Raw genomic sequence first — 17731 nt, forward strand, 5'->3', positions numbered from 1 at the left:
CATTCCTGGTAGCTTAGCAATGGCAAACACCAGGAGAGCACAAGCTCCAGTTTTAAGTAAACGCAAAATATTAACGGCCACTAAAACAGACACAAACCACTGTGCATTACACAAACTATGTATAAAACAAGCCATAAAAAAAAATCCAACTAGTTTAATATGCGTGTCATTGTGGAATGACCCAAAGGTCACATCTATCCAATCACGGGCTTATTTTTTGTTATATTTCTTATGGGCCAATGAGGCTCTGTTTTGTTCACGCTGAAGTAAATTTAACATAACATATCTGGCCAACCAGAGGCCCATAAACAGGTGGGGCCCCTAGGCTGCAACCTAAGCAAGCCTGTGCGTTAATGGAAAACATGAATAACGTTGGTGTTACAATGACAACTCAACTGTCTCATGACGTCACTGCATTCGTTAGTGAAGGTCGAGTATCAAGAGCAGTCTAGTTGTCCAAATGGCGCGACTTTTTTACTGGACTGTTACTTTGGACATTAACGTCCTCATGCGGGACTTCATCACCGTCAACCTAAAAGGAAAGGCCACTTTTGGAGTTTCGCATGAAGGCCAGCAGTAATGTAAGACCGTTAACTTTTATTTCTTTATTTTGGATTACAAGGTCTTACAAGTTGTGTTTAATCGAGCGACTGGTTTGCCCATGGTTTATATCGGTTGATGTTTGGATGGTGAAGCTGAGCTGCCGCCGCGCAGCTTGTTGTTTCAGCAACAGATTGTGCTTTGGCTATTGGCATACATATAACATCATTATTGAAATATTGAAATACTATTTTGAAATACTGTGTTTGTCTTTATGCTGTATCTTATAATCACACTGGCATCCTTATTTTTTTCTCGGCAGCAACTAATTTTTGTTTCTGTTATTTATTAACATTAAACTTAGGCGGCTCTCCCATGGAACAGTCATAACTTCAGCCCTGGCAAAAAAAAGCTTTTTAGTTTTATCCATATAGGACAGTGGATGCAGACAGGAACAAGAGGGTAAGAGACGATGTGTGGAATCGGGACATGACCCGGGTCGACTCGAACCTTGGTCCCCATGAGCCAACAGCTCAACCACTGGGTTAGCGCTTTGACGCCCGGGCAAAATACGTTCCCGCGGCTATGACTGAGGCTGCCAAATAGGCCCCCTGCACGATCAACAACATCATAAAATACATTATACAATATTATAAAATATATTGCAGTATGTATGTGGTATCTTGGGGAAATGTTACAATAGTTGTGATTGACATGACTTATTGATACATGTAGCCTGTGAGAAGTACACACGTATGCCTTATTTGAGCTGGCAATGATAAGTTCCCAGCTGATGTTTATGATGCTTTCAAGTTGTACAGTAAGGCTTACTGTACATTACCCTTTAATAAAGCTTAATGCTCTATTTATACACTATATTGACATACTATATTGTGTGAGATTTTTTATAATTTTATAATTATAAGTTGATGCATAATGTAGAGGGTTTATTCTTGTTCTCAAGATAATGCAATAACACATACTGTACATTTACTTACGCACACTTGCACACATTTTTTACATAATTCTACTGTACGTTCACACATGAGCAAACAACACTCTTAGTGTCAAATGTTTGAGACAGAGTTCCTCACATCGCTTATACTCAAATGAACTTTTAAAACACACTTAACACTCAGACACGTGCAGCCCGATTTCTTAGTGCAGCTGTCCAAAGTAGACGTGTCTAGATGTGTTGATGAGTCAGTATAAAAAGAAACTATTTGACATGGTCTACTGAACTTTTTCTCCGATTGGTTACATCCGAGTAACAAGTACATCCGGCCTTTCATAATTTTTTTGTGCTCAACCCCCCTTAACCTGTTAATGAGTGAATATCACCTAACCTGTCAAAACATGTCTAGGTCATATCTGACTCCATAATTAAAAGAAAGAAAAATAATTATTACATTTTGGTCAACTATGATACTATTTCCATGCCGACTAAGCACATTTTGTGATTAAAACTAATTATTGCGACGCAAAACAATTTTACCTTCATTATTGTATTACAGTAATGAAATCTTATGCTAAGTTACAATAATTGGTTAGAATAATAAGACTTACAAATAAGATTAGCTGTCATTACTGTCAGGATAATTTGGTGAATTGTCATGAACATAATGTGTCAATGCAAAACTTTGAATGGTACTAAAAATAGGCCTCATTTCATGAAGCATATATTAAACTATTTCAATTTATTTATATTTTTGAATTTGAGATTTTCCCTTATATTTATATACATTTCATTAACTAACTCTGGAAGAATAGATCTCTGTACTCTGGCTCTGGATGACATTCAAACTAAATGTTTTGTTCCATATTGCATTTATGGAGCAACAAAATGATATCTGTGTGTTTTAGATACAAAGTAATGTGAATCTTTTTAGTGTTACTGTAAATATTTAATCACATACTTTTGTAATATCTTATGGACTGAATAAAGTAATGTACTGGAAAAGATGGTCAATGGGGCACAGACCCAATCAAGTTCTCTCGAAATGAAGGCTATGTTAAACATAAGTAAATGATATATTGCAAAATAATCGTGAAATTAAATAATCTAGTACGCTATTAGCGTGAGCGGCGATACATGACAAAAGCAGTACCCATTATTGTAAGTGATTCTGCCTAGCACCAGCCACCTGGTTGGTAGGGATCTAGGTCATGCCCACATTTTATGCCATTGTCTTGGACAAATGGTCATTTCACTGGTCTTCCTTGGTTAGTGTGGCATTTCACCCCATTCAAAGCAGTGTCATCTCTTTGTTCTAGATCACAAGAACGTCTCTCTGCAAAGTTAAGCTCATTATTGCTTTGTATAAAGAGAACCAAAATTGTCTTTAATACACACATTCATAGGTTATTTGTGGTGTGAAGGTATTTTACCTCGCATATGTTTTTTCACAAAACCTGTAAGTAACATGAGTCGTTTCATAATTCCTCGGTATCCGCACTGCTGGTGGACACACTGTTGTTGTTCAGGCATCTGTCAGTCTGTGCTCTATGTGAATGCTTCAGATTTCCCTGTGAGCTGGTTTGTATTTCTTGACCATCCAAACATCTCATGGAATGCGGTTCGGGTTATATCGAAGCTCTGATATTGTATTACAGAAATGTAAGAATGTTTTGACAATTTCCCCATACATGCCATCTTTTTACTTTAACTACAACTAATTATGGAGATTGTGCAATTACTTCTGGTTGTATAATGTAACTAGAACATATACTGTGTATGCTGATCAATATTTTTTTCTGGTTAGGAACTCTCAGGTGGATATAGGACCTCTTGTTCCACAGTCAAATCATATGATTAAATAATGGACTCGACTGAATATCCAATCAATGCACTTTGTGTGTTTAACCCATTACATTCTGTTCTGTCTAAACGAAAGCAATGTTTCACTAATAGCAGTAGTGTAACCTTATCTTGCCATGACACACACACTTTACGACTTGATCCATCTGTTCTTGGTTCTGCTCTGACCTTGGCTTATGACTCCACACTTTCATTACCATCCAGCGTGTGTGCATATTCTCAACCTATCTGTGAAAGCTACATTTTTGAAAAGCCCTTACGTTCCCATGACAGATTTAGGCACTCCTGAATATTGCACACTTCCTCCATTACACAAAATCCCATTCACACACATGCACCTGGTAAGAGCAGTCACATCTGTGGTGCTGTTGGTGCTTCTCTGTAGCATTGCACATAACTTTAAGCTTATTAGGGGTTACTGCATTTCTATACAGTAGTCCCCTATATTATCATTACGGTACGGCATCACAGGAGTCACTCCCGAATCCTCACATCTTCACCATTGCCATAATACAAAATGTGAGAGTCAAGTCAGTAAAATTTAATTTGAAACTTAACAATTTATCATCACACTCATTTAGCGAAGGTGAAACCCTTGATGTTTTAGAGACAGTCACCTTGCTGGTATTAACCTGATCACTTCAACACCTATTCCATCTGTTCTTCAAAGCCCGGGGCTGGAGCCTATCTCCAGCCATAGCTTCTGCCTTATTAGAAATATAATCCATTTGACACTTTTTAGAGCCATCCAAACACTTGTGTCACGGTTTCATTGTGTGTAACACATTTTGATTTAACAAGGGATGTGATTTTTCAGAATAAATCCGGATTTCCATAGTTTTTGCCCTCGGTGGGAAGACCCCGATATAGATTTTATTTGTGGTGTGGGAAATTACAGGTTTTATTATAATATGATGTGTTCTACATCATGCACATGCTTGTTGAGTATGTGGAGCGTGAGGTGTGACTGCTTCATTCGGAAAGTATTTCCGTAAGACCTCCTTATGGTAATGTATCGATAGACCCCAAGATGCTTTGGTACTCATAAAAACATACAGCATGGCTAACTGTTAACCGAACCCCATTTTCTTGGCTTATGCAAATAGTTGCATTAATAGGACTTTAGGTTTTTTCACATTGTCCAATCACTAATAATTTGTTCAGAATATAAAAAAGGTCAACATTTCTTATTTTGAACACCTATACCAGGGTGACCAGAGCAGAGAAACCATGCATTTGGTTTTCTTCACTGTCTGCAAACCCCACCCTCTGTTTTCCTTCATCTTTATTCTAGCCGTGTGAAAGTCTGGAATGGTTGGTCTTGGGCTGTTTTGAGAGCCTAGCCATTGGACTCTGAAAATTCTGTTGATTCTCTCATCAGTATCTCTCAGTACTGCCGCACTGCAAGGGACCAAGACGCAGGCATCATACTGTACCAGCAGCATGCTGCAGTATGGTGCAGCACATTTCGGGAGTTGGATTTAACTTTGCTTGCATATGAAACTGTTATTGTTTAGATTGATCCTGGGGTAATACACTAACAATGAAATGCACACACAAGCATTGTTTGTGCATTCTAGTATGTGATCCTATATTTTGTACTGCTGTAGAATGCCTATAGAATGCCTTGCATCAAGCATTTCAATGTACAACCATCACTGTGCATATGACATATAAACTCCAACCTTGATTTACTCAAATAATTATGCAGCGTTTGCATAGTGACATTTCCTTTATGTTTTAGTGCTAGGTTGTTGAGAATAAAGAGAACAGACTATAGATATATTATAGATATTAGATACTTGGATTGGCTCTAGAAAATGCCAAAAGTTCTGCTAATAGCCATTTGGAGGGTGTTCCATAATGTACCTGCACCTGTATATATGGTATGGCCCTATCCTGATTTTCGCCCATTTCAGTTATAAAAATGCCAAAAATATATAGAAAATTTCAAAATTGTATTCTACACTAAGCATCTCTCTAAGCATCTCTTTCTGTTATGATCACATTTTTCATCATTTACATTTTTAATATCAAATGTTACATCTGTTAACATCACTTGCCGTCAGTTGTAATAATATGAACAACTATGTTAGTATTAACTAACATTAAAGGTGCAGTTTGCAACAATTTTGCAGTAAAATATCCCAAAACCACTAGGCCAGTGTTATATATTTGGTTCAGATGAGTACTTACAATATCTCAAATGTTTCCAACTTCTTGTAAATCATGAGAAAATCTTCATTCTAAACAGTGATACAGGGCTTTGCAGTCGCCTGTCAAGAGCGTCATATCCGCGTTACCCTTTGTTACCGACTTTGTGACTTCATGCCTTACTCCTTACTGTTTGTCAATATTGGCATTTTATTCATATTAAATAAAAAAAATTCGCATTCACAGTTAATTGTGGTGCATCCTGCAACTTTTATCAACATTGCTTGCGTTTGAAAACTCACTGCTAAAGTGGCTCATCTGTTTGGTAAATTCACTTCTTTGTAAGCTATTAAGGTGGCAGGATAGTTCAGGACGATGTCTAACCTTAGCAGATGTCGTCCTGTCACACGGCACGTGGTCCGGCACCAGCCGGAGCTCAATTCTTCTGGGGCACAGCTGCAATCTATGTGCGAGACAGTTGAGTAATGACTGGAATCATTTACAACCGTGAGTCAGCTGGCCTCTACTAAGACTTTTGTGCCCGGCTCCATTCTCTACTTTCTCTCTCTCTCTCTCTCTCTCTCTCTCTCTCTCTCTCTCTCTCTCTCTCTCTTTGCCTCCGATATCAGAGGGACTCTGTTGTTGAGGATGCTGCTCAATACGCTCTTTCACTACCTGTGGAGACTCTCAGTAGAAGATAAAGTCGTACACTGCATCTCACAGGCAGCTCTTGTGCCAGAATCTCAAATCTCTCATGCTCGCACCTGTGTCACAGTCCTGGCATTTCATGCCCGACGGCCACTCCTGCTGGGCCAGCATGCGGGATTTTACACACGTAACAGACACACTCGCTCACCGGGAGAGAGACAACATGCTCGCTCCCAGGAAACTACAGCCACCCTTCCTACTGCACAGCCTGTTGCCATAGCAACCATCTGTCTTCTCCGTTGCACAAGAATGTAAGGATGACAGTAGAGAGGGGGAGGAGAGGGTGCTGGCGGGGGATGCATACAAGGATTTGCTTTATGCTTTCTTCTCCCATCTGCATTCCTTCTCTTGGGGATAGGGGTAATTTTTATAACTTCCAATGTGAAGCTCCTGTGCATTATTTTCAGGAATCCATCTCTGGCTCATCTCATCCTGCAGTTAGCCGCTCTGTTCATGAGTTAGGTATACAACCACAAGCAGCAGCAATACGGTTCTCTGGCTCTCTTTCATAACCCTACAGTAGGGACTAAACTTGAACATGTAACTCCTCCCATTTGTGCAACAGACATGATATGTCAAACAATTGTGACATCATGATCCTCTACACCTGCATTGGGAGAGGGATCCAAGACATACAGAATGTATGTAACTTGTGGTGGGCTCTTTTTTGGGCTCATAGGATCTCCTTGGAGGTACCTACCAGAACATTCTTTGTTATTCTGCGTAATAAATCTTGGGTACGTGGGAACCGGTACATGATGTGTATCCTATAGATAGCTGCTGCGCAGTGTATTTAAGGTAGGCGCGTGGGTGCTGTGACTGTCTATGTATAGACACATTTCCAGGGCTGACATTTTCACAGAAATCTGCACACGAACAAACACTAATTCTACCCAGACTCACACAAACACACACACGGGTTCCTTTTTATATAATCGACAAATAAAGAGGCGGATGCACTTTTCTGAAATGTTTTATTTCAAAGAAGTCATTTGCTGGCACGCATGTGGAATACCTTTAGATTGGAGTCATTCCGAAATGAAGAGGTCATCACCTGATGCTTGATGGAGTTTGTATTACCTGTCAGTCAGGTTTGTCCTGTCCATTTCACAGATTACCTGGACTAGGTTCTTAAGCGTATTTAAATTTGGTTCTGTGTTATCTATGACAGGAATTATATAATTGTATTGTATGTTTCAAGCAGACATTAAGGAGTTGTAATGCTACTGGGTTAATTTTGTCTAGGTTTTGAGACAGCCATTGTGTCTATCGAAAGATATTTGGTTTAACTTGTTCCCATGAGGTTTTTGGAGTGTTAATATGATAGGGTTGTGGAGGGCGTGTCTACTAGACAAGTCGAGACGCCTGTTTGATGTTGACACTGTCGCTGTTTTGGTTCAATTGTTTGCCGTTTAAAGATTGTATCTGATACATGCACACACGTTATTGCTAGGGGCTCATTTGTAAAAGTAGTTTGTCTGGTTTATCTGTTGTTGTTACAGAAATGGGATTTTCACTCCAGTTTTGCGTTGTGGTGTGTTGCCTCACCGTATACGCAGCAAAAAAATTATGTGGTACTTTATAGTAAAGGGTGTATTGTTTTTGCAAGATGATATATTTATTTCTGCTGTATAAGTAAGGCAATTTAATGTTACATTTGATAATCTTTTTCTTTAAAACATACTTTTGAAAGCAGACAGCGCAAGCAAACAAAAGTAAAATCACATTAAATCCATCCAAAAGCTACGCTGTCTATAATTTATCTTTTTTCTAATAGTGTATCGATAATTGTCCCATTTGTGTCTATTTTTATTACCAGGAATTTAGAAATGCATGCCTCCCAAGCTATGAAAGACCAACCTCTGAGCAAAACAATAGTGTACTGGGAATAGCTTTGCTATTCTATGATCTTTACTCCTTATACTGTATAATGTTTACTTGGGTAGGGCAGTCCACCCCTGACCTTCCCAAACAGCTGAATGTTTCACGAAAGACTCATTAGAAACACGCCCCACAACAGAGAAGCACACACACACACTTTGTCCCTCTCAGACATGCGGTGCTGGTTTTGTGATAGTACTCAAGTTCCATGTACGTACACATATGCTTTTGTACACTGTGTGTTGAAAGTGGCACATTCAGGATTAATGTATGATGTGTTAAAGGAATGGCATGCCAGGGAACAGGTGCGTTTTCTTCGTTCATTTACACTCTTTCTCTTCTTCACCTTTCTGTCTCTGTTCATTCTTTTCCTAAATAGAATTTGGTGACTCGTATTTCCCTGTGTTTGTTTATTTTCTCTTTATGACAAAATTGTGGACTGATAAAGTTTCACCTAGACTGACAGAATGTCCTTTCTGATCTCATTCTTTCTACCTATAAATACTGTTTCTATTTTAGACGACTTTACAGTCAAGCTGTCAATCTATCAGCAAAGTTTGTCATGAGTTTCTTTGTAAGGCTCTCTTTTCCTTCTCTCTCTTCTGTGGTTTTGTTGATTATAAATGATCGATTATGTATTATGTATATTATATAATTTCTTGATTATGTTTTACGTATATACATACTTGCATGTATGTGTGTGCTGGTTGATGTAGTGGCATTTTCCTTTTTCATTGTCATACAGCGCTTGAGAACGACTTTGTATCGCAGACTGAAAGAAGATTTACAATTCATTTAAGATCTGTGGGGGATCGGTTGTGGAATTGTTGAATTCTTATGCAGAATCTATAATTATAAGATTAGACTTGTCATCTGCGGTGGGAGATATGGAAGCTCATAATTAACTTTTGCTCTGCCTTTGTGATCTAGTTTTACTAGTTACACTGTATACTTTATTTCATCATCCCTCTTTCTTTTCTCTCTCTTTGATCCAGGGGGGTTAGGTCCAGAACTAGGCCCCCCTCCCTCTGTGGACGAGGCATCGAACACGTTGATGACTCGTCTTGGATTCCTTTTGGGAGATAAAGTCAGCGAGGGGTCTCAAGGTCCACAGTACATTATGGAGGAGTCTGATGATGCACAGGTGGGTTTGTCCGTCTGACTGTCTATGTACCTATGAATCTATCTATCTATGTAAACCACCGTTCAAAAGTTTATTCTCACTTCTTTAAACGTTTCTTGTGATCTTAAAATGTGTATGCCTAATGTGGACTGAAAATAAAATTAAAACAGCCAGGAAGAGTGCAGAATAGATGAGAACTCACTGTATACTGTTTAAACCTCAAGAAAGAAAAATGATTGAAAACTATTGCTTAAGTGTCTCAGATATTTTCCTGAAAAACAGAAAACAATGATTCCAGAAAGTTTTAGAAGAGACCTAACAAGGTTAGCATCTGAGTTCAGCTTTGCCAAGTTTGCTGTCAAAAGTGATCATTACTGAAGATTTCAATATAAACTCAAGCCTTATTATAAAATTTACCCAAATCCATATATAATCTACATTCATTTTACAGCTCCATAATGTTAAGGTATTTTTTTTAAGTTGTAACAGTTGTCCTATGTTTCTATTTTGTTCAATGTAAGGACAAAACATCTGAGACTAAGGCCCTGTCCACACGAACACGGGTATTTTCAAAACCGCATCTTTTCTATGCGGTTTGGCACTGAGACCGAACTTGTTTGAAAACTCCGGCCAGGGTGAAGATTTTTAGAAACTCCGGTTTCGGTGTTGTCGTGTAGAAATTTTGCATATGACGTTGGAATGCGTGCCGCTATCTCTTTTGTTTGACGTCAGATTCCAGGCTTCTGATTGGCCAACACGGCTTTATGGTTGGGGTTATTATGTCGCCATCTCTTGGTTTGGCATGCTTTTAACAGCGTTTTATAGCGTGTTTTTGTCGTTTCGCTTGGATTCAAAAAAATTTATACGAATAAGGTAGAACTCCATTCATAAAAATATCGTTATACGTGTGGACTAGGCCTAAGTTACTTAAAGTGGCAGTATGTAAGCTATTTTGAGTAAAAATAATTATTGAGCAACAATTATTGAGCAAGTACATGAAAGAACTGTGTTTAAAATTGTGTCACTACCCTTGCGGAATTCACAAAGGAAAGCTTGTTATAATGGTTTGTAATTTGCCCTGTGGGGTCGTCTTTCCCGGAGATCCTTATTTGGTGTCTTTCGTCCATACGTCATTTCGTCACATTCGTACACAGAACGAAGAGGATCCGACTGCTAGCCAGCGTGTGACAGGGCGATTTGTAGCATGTACTCACAACTGTTGAGGGGGATTTTATACAACTTTTACATTTATTAATTTGGCAGATTTACATTTCTTCGCTTTTATCCAAAGCGACTTACAAGTAGTTTTTTACAGTGGCACATTACTGCAGAGCAATCAGGGGTAAGGTGCCTTGCTCAAGGGCACTTCAGTCATGACCTCCTGGCACTGAGATTCAAACCGGCAACCATCTGATCTCAAGCCCAACGCTCTAACCACTAGGCCTCAGCTGGGGTCATCGACAATCATCGACAGACATCGTGTTAGAAAAACTTGAACTTAGACGTCGTTTAGAAAGCCAGTCCCGTCCGAATAGGGCTAAAGAATACGTTTTTGAATGGTAATAATAAAGGTGTTGGTGAACAAGGTATGCTAAACTGTTCTGAAAATAACACAATTTCACAAATGTATTTTGTGAAAAAACAATGATTTTCTTTTGTGCCAGTTAAGCCTGGTCATTTTTGGAGATCCGTCTGAAAACTTTAGAAGACGCATAAATTTGGGTTCTACGAATTTCACATTCAAAGCATGGTTCTTTGAAGTGTCAGCTTTATAGAAAAATGTCTTCCACTCCCTATCTACAATTCTAATGAGTTTACCTCTAATTAGGGAATTACATGAAAACACCTTCTTAGCTTTTCAGCTGTGTTGATACAGCTATTTTCAGAATATAGACCTCTACTTTTTGTCATGTCTTTAAGAGCTCGGCAAAGAGCTCTCTGATTCTTTTGTTCTGCAGTGGAGTTTCTTTATTAGTTACCTTAATGTTTTCAGTTGAACAATTTGTCTGTTCTATGGGATTTATCTAATTGCAGTCTTCTGGCAGTCATTACCATGACCCAGCAACAATAATGCTGGTTTTATTTTATTAGTGACAGTGATCTCCAGACAACCTCTTAAACAATGGAGTGGATATATACTGCCGAGTAAGCGCAGAGAGCAATGTGCGTGAAGTGGATAATGGCAAAATACAGGAAAGAGTCATTTGACAGGAAGCAGTACCTCCACACAGTCGGTGCAGAATTCTCCAGTTGTTATTTTCAAAACCTGTCTGCAAATCAGGCTGAAAGGATCAAACTGGTTGAAATGGATTAAAACAATATTTCCATTTAAGCAATGCAACCAAAACAATTCTTGTCTAAAGGTCAAAATTATCTTCAAATTACATACAGTATTATTACTGATTTCTCGGGTAGATAAAAGTGCATCTCTGAGCTGGAAAATGTTGGTTAATAGTCTTAAAAGTTGACCAGTAATAAAGGTGTAAAACAAGGAAAAGATACAAGAATACAAACATTAAGCAACAGATGAATTTAAACTATGTCACTCAAGGAATGTCCTTCCTCTTGAGCCCTGCATGTGTTGAATAGCTGTATGAACTTAAGGAGTTGTGACTGTTTAAAGGTCTATTGCCTGTGGTAATGTTTGATGTTAACTGTGGGAATAGGCAGATTATCTTTGCCACGCTTCATTATGCCCTGCCTGGGGCCTGAGTGCCTGTATAACCTGTACACACACCCACTCAGCCTGTCATAGAGCACCACCGCCGCCCCATCACTCAACGAACTAACAGATGGGGGTGACCTGGAGACAGAGGTCTTCCTGCTTCCAGGCTGTAAACTTTGCAGCTGATTGAGATGAATTTGTCCAATACAAACACAGGCACATACTGAGAGCAAAGGTTCTGTGTATAGGGTCTAGGAGCCAGCGGGAGGATGAGTCCGTGTTCTACCCTGACCAGCAGTACCGCTTCCCCTCCTGCCTGCAGTCCCTGCTCCACGCTCCCCCCTGCAGCTCCTGGACAGCACGTTACCAGCCCAACGTCCACCCTGGAGAGCAGAGACAGCGGCATTATTGGTGAGTCACAGATTCTAATAAATTTAAATCAAATAAATTTTTTTATTAATTTATTTAAATCAAAGCTGCCACAAATTAAAAAATGTTTACACTTATTACTGGTTAGGAAAATTTTTAAAAAATCAGTTGTATGACTTGTGCGCAACAAGGCAACTCCAAAGTGCCCCAACATTCCTTAGTGACCTTTTTAAATTATTACAGTTAGACTCTAGAAATAGAGTTGGAAATGAGTTGTTGCGACAACACTTGTATTGTACACAGTATATTTGAATCTGATCACTTACAGTTGTCAGGGTACAGTTGTTCCCTCTCAAACTCAATTTCCATGTCACAACGTTGTTGAAATTAAACAGAAAAGTTATAGCAAGTTTTAACATCGCTCTTATGCAACCCAATTTTTTCTTCCCTCCTGCCCCATTTTTCAGCCACGCTTACTAGTTACTCTGAGCCTATGGACAGGAGTGGGAAACATAGCGATAATTCTCGAGGCAGTAGCCTGAAGCTCTGGCACTCACACAGATCCACCCTGGACTCCAGTCTGTACCGCGTAGATGAAAACATGGCCGCCTCAACCTTTAGCCTCAACAAGATCCCTGAACCAAGCTCCACCCAATATTCTTCTCACCCCACCCCCCTCTACCTCATGCCCCGCCCTAACTCTGTGGCAGGTAAGTCTTGAACCCCTTCTTCTCCTTTTGATTTTTGGGTGTTTGTGTACTGTGGTGCATGGGTTTACCAATTATGATTGTTCTTTCTTGTGTTGATACCTCAGAGATGGCGTATTTTTTATGCAAACCCCGGAAGCGAGATAGCATTTTAGAACTTTTTGGTTCGATCGTCCCATCTTAAGTGTTGAGTTTTTGGTAAATTGCCTGAAATAAGTTATTTGGCTAACAAAACCTCTGTAATATGTTAACTTTTTAATCTATGTCATAAAACACACCAGTTTTAACCCCCTTGTGATTTAAAAAAAATGTTTTTAAAATGGCGGTTGCTAACAAGTTGCTAAAAGCAGCTACATCCTTTGGCGGGGATAAATCTTAATTATTTGCAATTTTCCAAAAGTCTATGGAAAAAATGCATAGGCGGTGCTTACTTCTGGGTTGGCCTACAAAAAGACATTATCTCTGAAGCACTCTATATTCATAACATTAGTACTTCTTGGGTAACAGCTTCTGGTTGCAAATCTCTAAAACACAATAAGAAAAGATTGCAGACACTATGCCATCAAGTACAGTTTAGCAGTTATTGACAAAAGCAGCTTAGATCATGAACTATATGTTTTTCTTTGCAGCGCAATAGGGCTTGTTAAAGGTTAGGTAAAATGTTAAAGGAGATAAGAGGCATCTTATTGCAGTAATGATGAACATTTTAGAAAAGTGCTCCCTTGTAAAGTAAACACTAAATCTGTCTGATGATGTTGATATGTCTCTTATATAATGTAGTGCCTCTTCATTGCCTTTGGATTGCGTTATTGTACAAGTAATCAGCACGGTTGTATTTATGAGAAGAGCCTTTTTTTAGAAGAGTGAGAGCAATGAGTTATGCTTATCTTGAAGAAAAATGGCCCTCGAAAGGGCAAGTGATATAAAAGAGTATTTGTGAATAGAGAAAGCGGGTGGCATTCACGCTTGCTGATCAGATGCATTGGAAAAATCGGCCAACCCTGGTGGCACCATTAATAAACCGTAATATAGTTGCAAATCTGACTGCAGCAGGCTGTTTAGAATGGTCTGGTGAATACGGTGTAATCCACATATGCATTGTTCGTTTCGTTATAGCAACTGTGCAAAAAAATTAAATTGTATAATCATTTAAGTATACGTGAGTAGTAGAAATCAAACTAGTTGAGATACTGTAGGTTTTGCTTAGTCGAGCCCAGTAGCGAAACGTGACCCCCCCTAAACCCACACACTTAACCTTATTACCTTACTGTGCTTTCCTTTACAAGTGTGCATACATCATTATACAATCACACTTACCACAATTCCACTCCAGACTTGAAACACAACAAGCCAAACAGCACAGCAAGACCTTTATCACCAAAATAGCACGCAATACAAATATAGATCCTTTTTACACATATGCATTATGATCGGCGTGCCGCGTGTATGTGCTCTTCAACTGAGTAATGGACGGGGTTGCACACACACATGACCGACTCTGCCTCCCATTATGATCATACAACCAACACAGACTACGTACACAATACTAGTTTAAAAAGCGACACCTCATGAGAGCGCTCTCAGCAAAGAAATCCTACACTAGCAGACCGTAAACAGAGATTCACCAGCAACTAAACTAAACGTATGGAACTGATGTAGTAAGATAACCATTTATCTGATAAATGTCACTGTTATGCCGAATAACAGCAAATATGCACAATATGTAAAATTTAAGACTGACCAGTCAAAATCACTCGTCTAAAAAAGCTCACATCAGCAACCAGAATGAATTGAGGCACGGCGGCCTAATAAATCATAAATAACTTACAATTTGATGATAAATTACTTGATAACATAGTCTTCCTCCTGTTGTTTTAAACAATGTTTATCAGCTTTTCTCTTTTTCCGAGACCTGATAACAAAGTTTAACCAGAGGCTGTTAGTGTTTTGCATTTTGAATGATGTTTCGACATGTTCGACTTCTTGCAGGATGCGCAGGCTGCGCAGACAGCATATGACATCGCATAAATCTGTGATCTTGAATTACTCTGGTGAGACTTGGAAATCTAATGTGGATAGTGTCCGCATCAATCCAGGAAGTCTGATATACATACAGTATCTAATAGGGAAAATTGGCCAATTTGTATTGAAAATAATATTTTAAAGTTTTCTTATATTATTTTTTAGGATAGTTTAGCTTATCACAGAGGGCCCTGAGGGTTCACTACTGGTCAAACCTAAACTAATATCCAAGTAAGCATGTTTCAGTGCAGGTTCAAAAGCCACCGCTGTCTTTTGGTGTCCATTTTTGCTAAATCTTTAAAAAGTACACAAAATAATCATTGCAACTGAAACAAATTATTATTGTCTGTACATTTTTACATGTTCCTCACAAAGCTATTTTATATCTTTAGAAGTCTTAAAGTATAGCGTATGTGCCATGCCGACTTTTGTGTAGATTTTATATCTTTTCTGTGTTTTAGGCTGTTTAGTAGTGTGGAATCATGTGGATTTTATAGTTTTATGGCGCTTTTGTCTGGTTTTGGAGCTAGACTATTCCAGTGTCTATTGACTTTAATGATTAAATAGCAAAATCAAAATTCAGTAGAATAATAAATTATGGGTGAGTAAAAGAATACAAATTTTTGGGGTGGACTTTTCCCTTAAACTCAAAAGAAGAAATTAAATTCTGGAGATGTGGTCAACACATGGACATTGATCCATGTCACAGACGACGATGATTGTTTATTCGGTGCAGGCATCGCTGGTAGTGATCGTGGGAGCAGATGTACTCATTAAACATGTATTGGAGCGTGCCTTTAACATCATTCAGTCCGAATCAGAGGGAAATGGCCAATGTGGGGGTCTGGATGACTTTTGTATGCTTGGTCTGGGGTAAAAGGGGGGCTTAATGTAATTTATTACTATTTGAGTGACTTGAAGTAACACAGATGTGTGTTTCTGGACAGAGAGGTCACAAGGTCAAACAATGTAAGACACTATGGGGCGGTTTCCCGGACAGGGTTTAAGCCTAGTCCCAGACTAAACTGAAACGTTAGAGGGGTCTTAAACGAAAACAATTTACACTGGCATATCTTTAAATATTTATAATTATAAATCCTTCAATTCTGTGCAAACGTTGTTGATCTATATTATCCCATGATCAGAGACTGTTAGAGAAAATATGGCTTAAATTGGCTCAAATCTTATAAATAATGTTTTGTTTATAATACAATTACAAATAATAATCGAGTTGATTTTAATATGCTTTATGGTTCACACATCCAGAGCACATGACCTTCTGTAACTCTTACATCAGTTATAACACAGACTTGTATGTTTGCCTGCTGGATTGACTTTTGGCGGATATCTGAACTGAACGCGATCATTGTGAATTATAGTACTACATTCTTATTAATTGTAGAAAGCATAGTAAAATTTATGAAATTGTTAAAAACATGCGATAAACACAAGGGTGGAGTACAGAACTTTGTGAATGAAGGGCAAGCTTTGTCAGTCAGTTGATATAAATAGTGGGTAAGGTGTGAGTGAAAACTGAAAACCAAATATCATCACACTAATTTGGATTGTAAATTAACCTATGATGGGTTCTTTCAGTCCAAAATCCTGGGTTGTTTTAACCCAATGTTGGGTCAAATATAAACATTATCTTAGTTCATTTAAAAAATAAAGTGAAGATGGAATAAAGTAAAGGAAGTACAGAGAATGGAATGAATGGAAAAAGATGACTATGTTAAGGCAGGAGCTTATAAGTAAGAAATGGAACCTGAGAGATGAAGATAACATGACGGGAGGTTTTTCCTAGGATGGTGAGAGAAGAGGAGAGAGGGGTTGCAGACAATTCCGGCTCCTGATTGGCTGAGAAGGGAAGATCAAAGCTTCAGGCTTTATCCAGCTCAAACCCCCCGAGAACGCTTCCAGAGTCTCATCTGCAGAGAGTTAAAGATAGAAACATGGTAGTTGTGGAGGTGTGCATGGAAACGCAGTAGTTTATAGTGTAGATTATGTAATGCTGTTGGGGTATTATGTTGTGTGTAGCTGAATTGAGAGATTTTATATTTGCTTAAATGGACTAGGTGTCATAATCCCAAATTGAAAAAAATAAAGACATGTTAACATACCAATTAGAGGTTTCTTGTTAAAAATGAACAAATAAAAACAGGATGGAGGATGTAACAGTGAACCGTGGTACGTCTGAACAAGCTGACTTCTGTGACATCTGTGAAACCCAAATGGAGATGTTAATAGAATGTCTTGGCAGATCTTTTCCATACAATGATGGTTAACAAAAAAATCAATAGCAGCAATTGTGTTAAGTGTTTAGGTTTGGAACAGGCAAAAAGTTGTTGGTGTCTTTATCCACAAGTTTCCTACACTCTTTGTGAGAAAGATTAGAAACACTTCAGGTTCAATGTAAACAAACCCATTTCTGCCGTATTTCAAGTCATTCCGTTATAGCAGAATGTGAACTTACACACTGACAGCACTTCATCAGCATTTTGTCCACTGCTTTATAGAGGAATGAGATGATTTTAATACTCAACGGCGGATATTTAGCAACTTTATTGATTCAGTTGTTGTGACAATAAACCAATGAGCAATTTGGAAATTATGGAGGGTTTTCTATTTCTTCACATGATCTCAATTGTGTGCTATTTAAAGACGTATTTTAAAGCTAACTGTAAGCGTTACACGGGCCACGTGCACATATAACAAAGCTGCCGCATCGTCAGCTGGCCATAAAT

The 17731-nt window shown here is 38.6% G+C and overlaps 1 protein-coding gene across 1 annotated transcript in view; it reads left to right on the forward strand.

Moving 5' to 3' along the window:
* tanc2b (tetratricopeptide repeat, ankyrin repeat and coiled-coil containing 2b) overlaps positions 1–17731 on the forward strand; it is a gene marked incomplete at its 5' end in the record, with an annotated part of 76407 nt that overhangs the window by 33406 nt on the left and 25270 nt on the right. Inside the window, 3 exons of the mRNA XM_079477052.1 lie at positions 9097–9245; positions 12138–12300; positions 12726–12968. Coding sequence (XP_079333178.1) covers positions 9097–9245; positions 12138–12300; positions 12726–12968 — 555 coding nt within the window. The remainder of the gene's footprint in view (positions 1–9096; positions 9246–12137; positions 12301–12725; positions 12969–17731) is intronic.

Source organism: Barbatula barbatula (genome assembly GCF_947034865.1).
Source record: "Barbatula barbatula genome assembly, chromosome: 16".
Taxonomy (NCBI): Eukaryota; Metazoa; Chordata; class Actinopteri; order Cypriniformes; family Nemacheilidae; genus Barbatula; species Barbatula barbatula.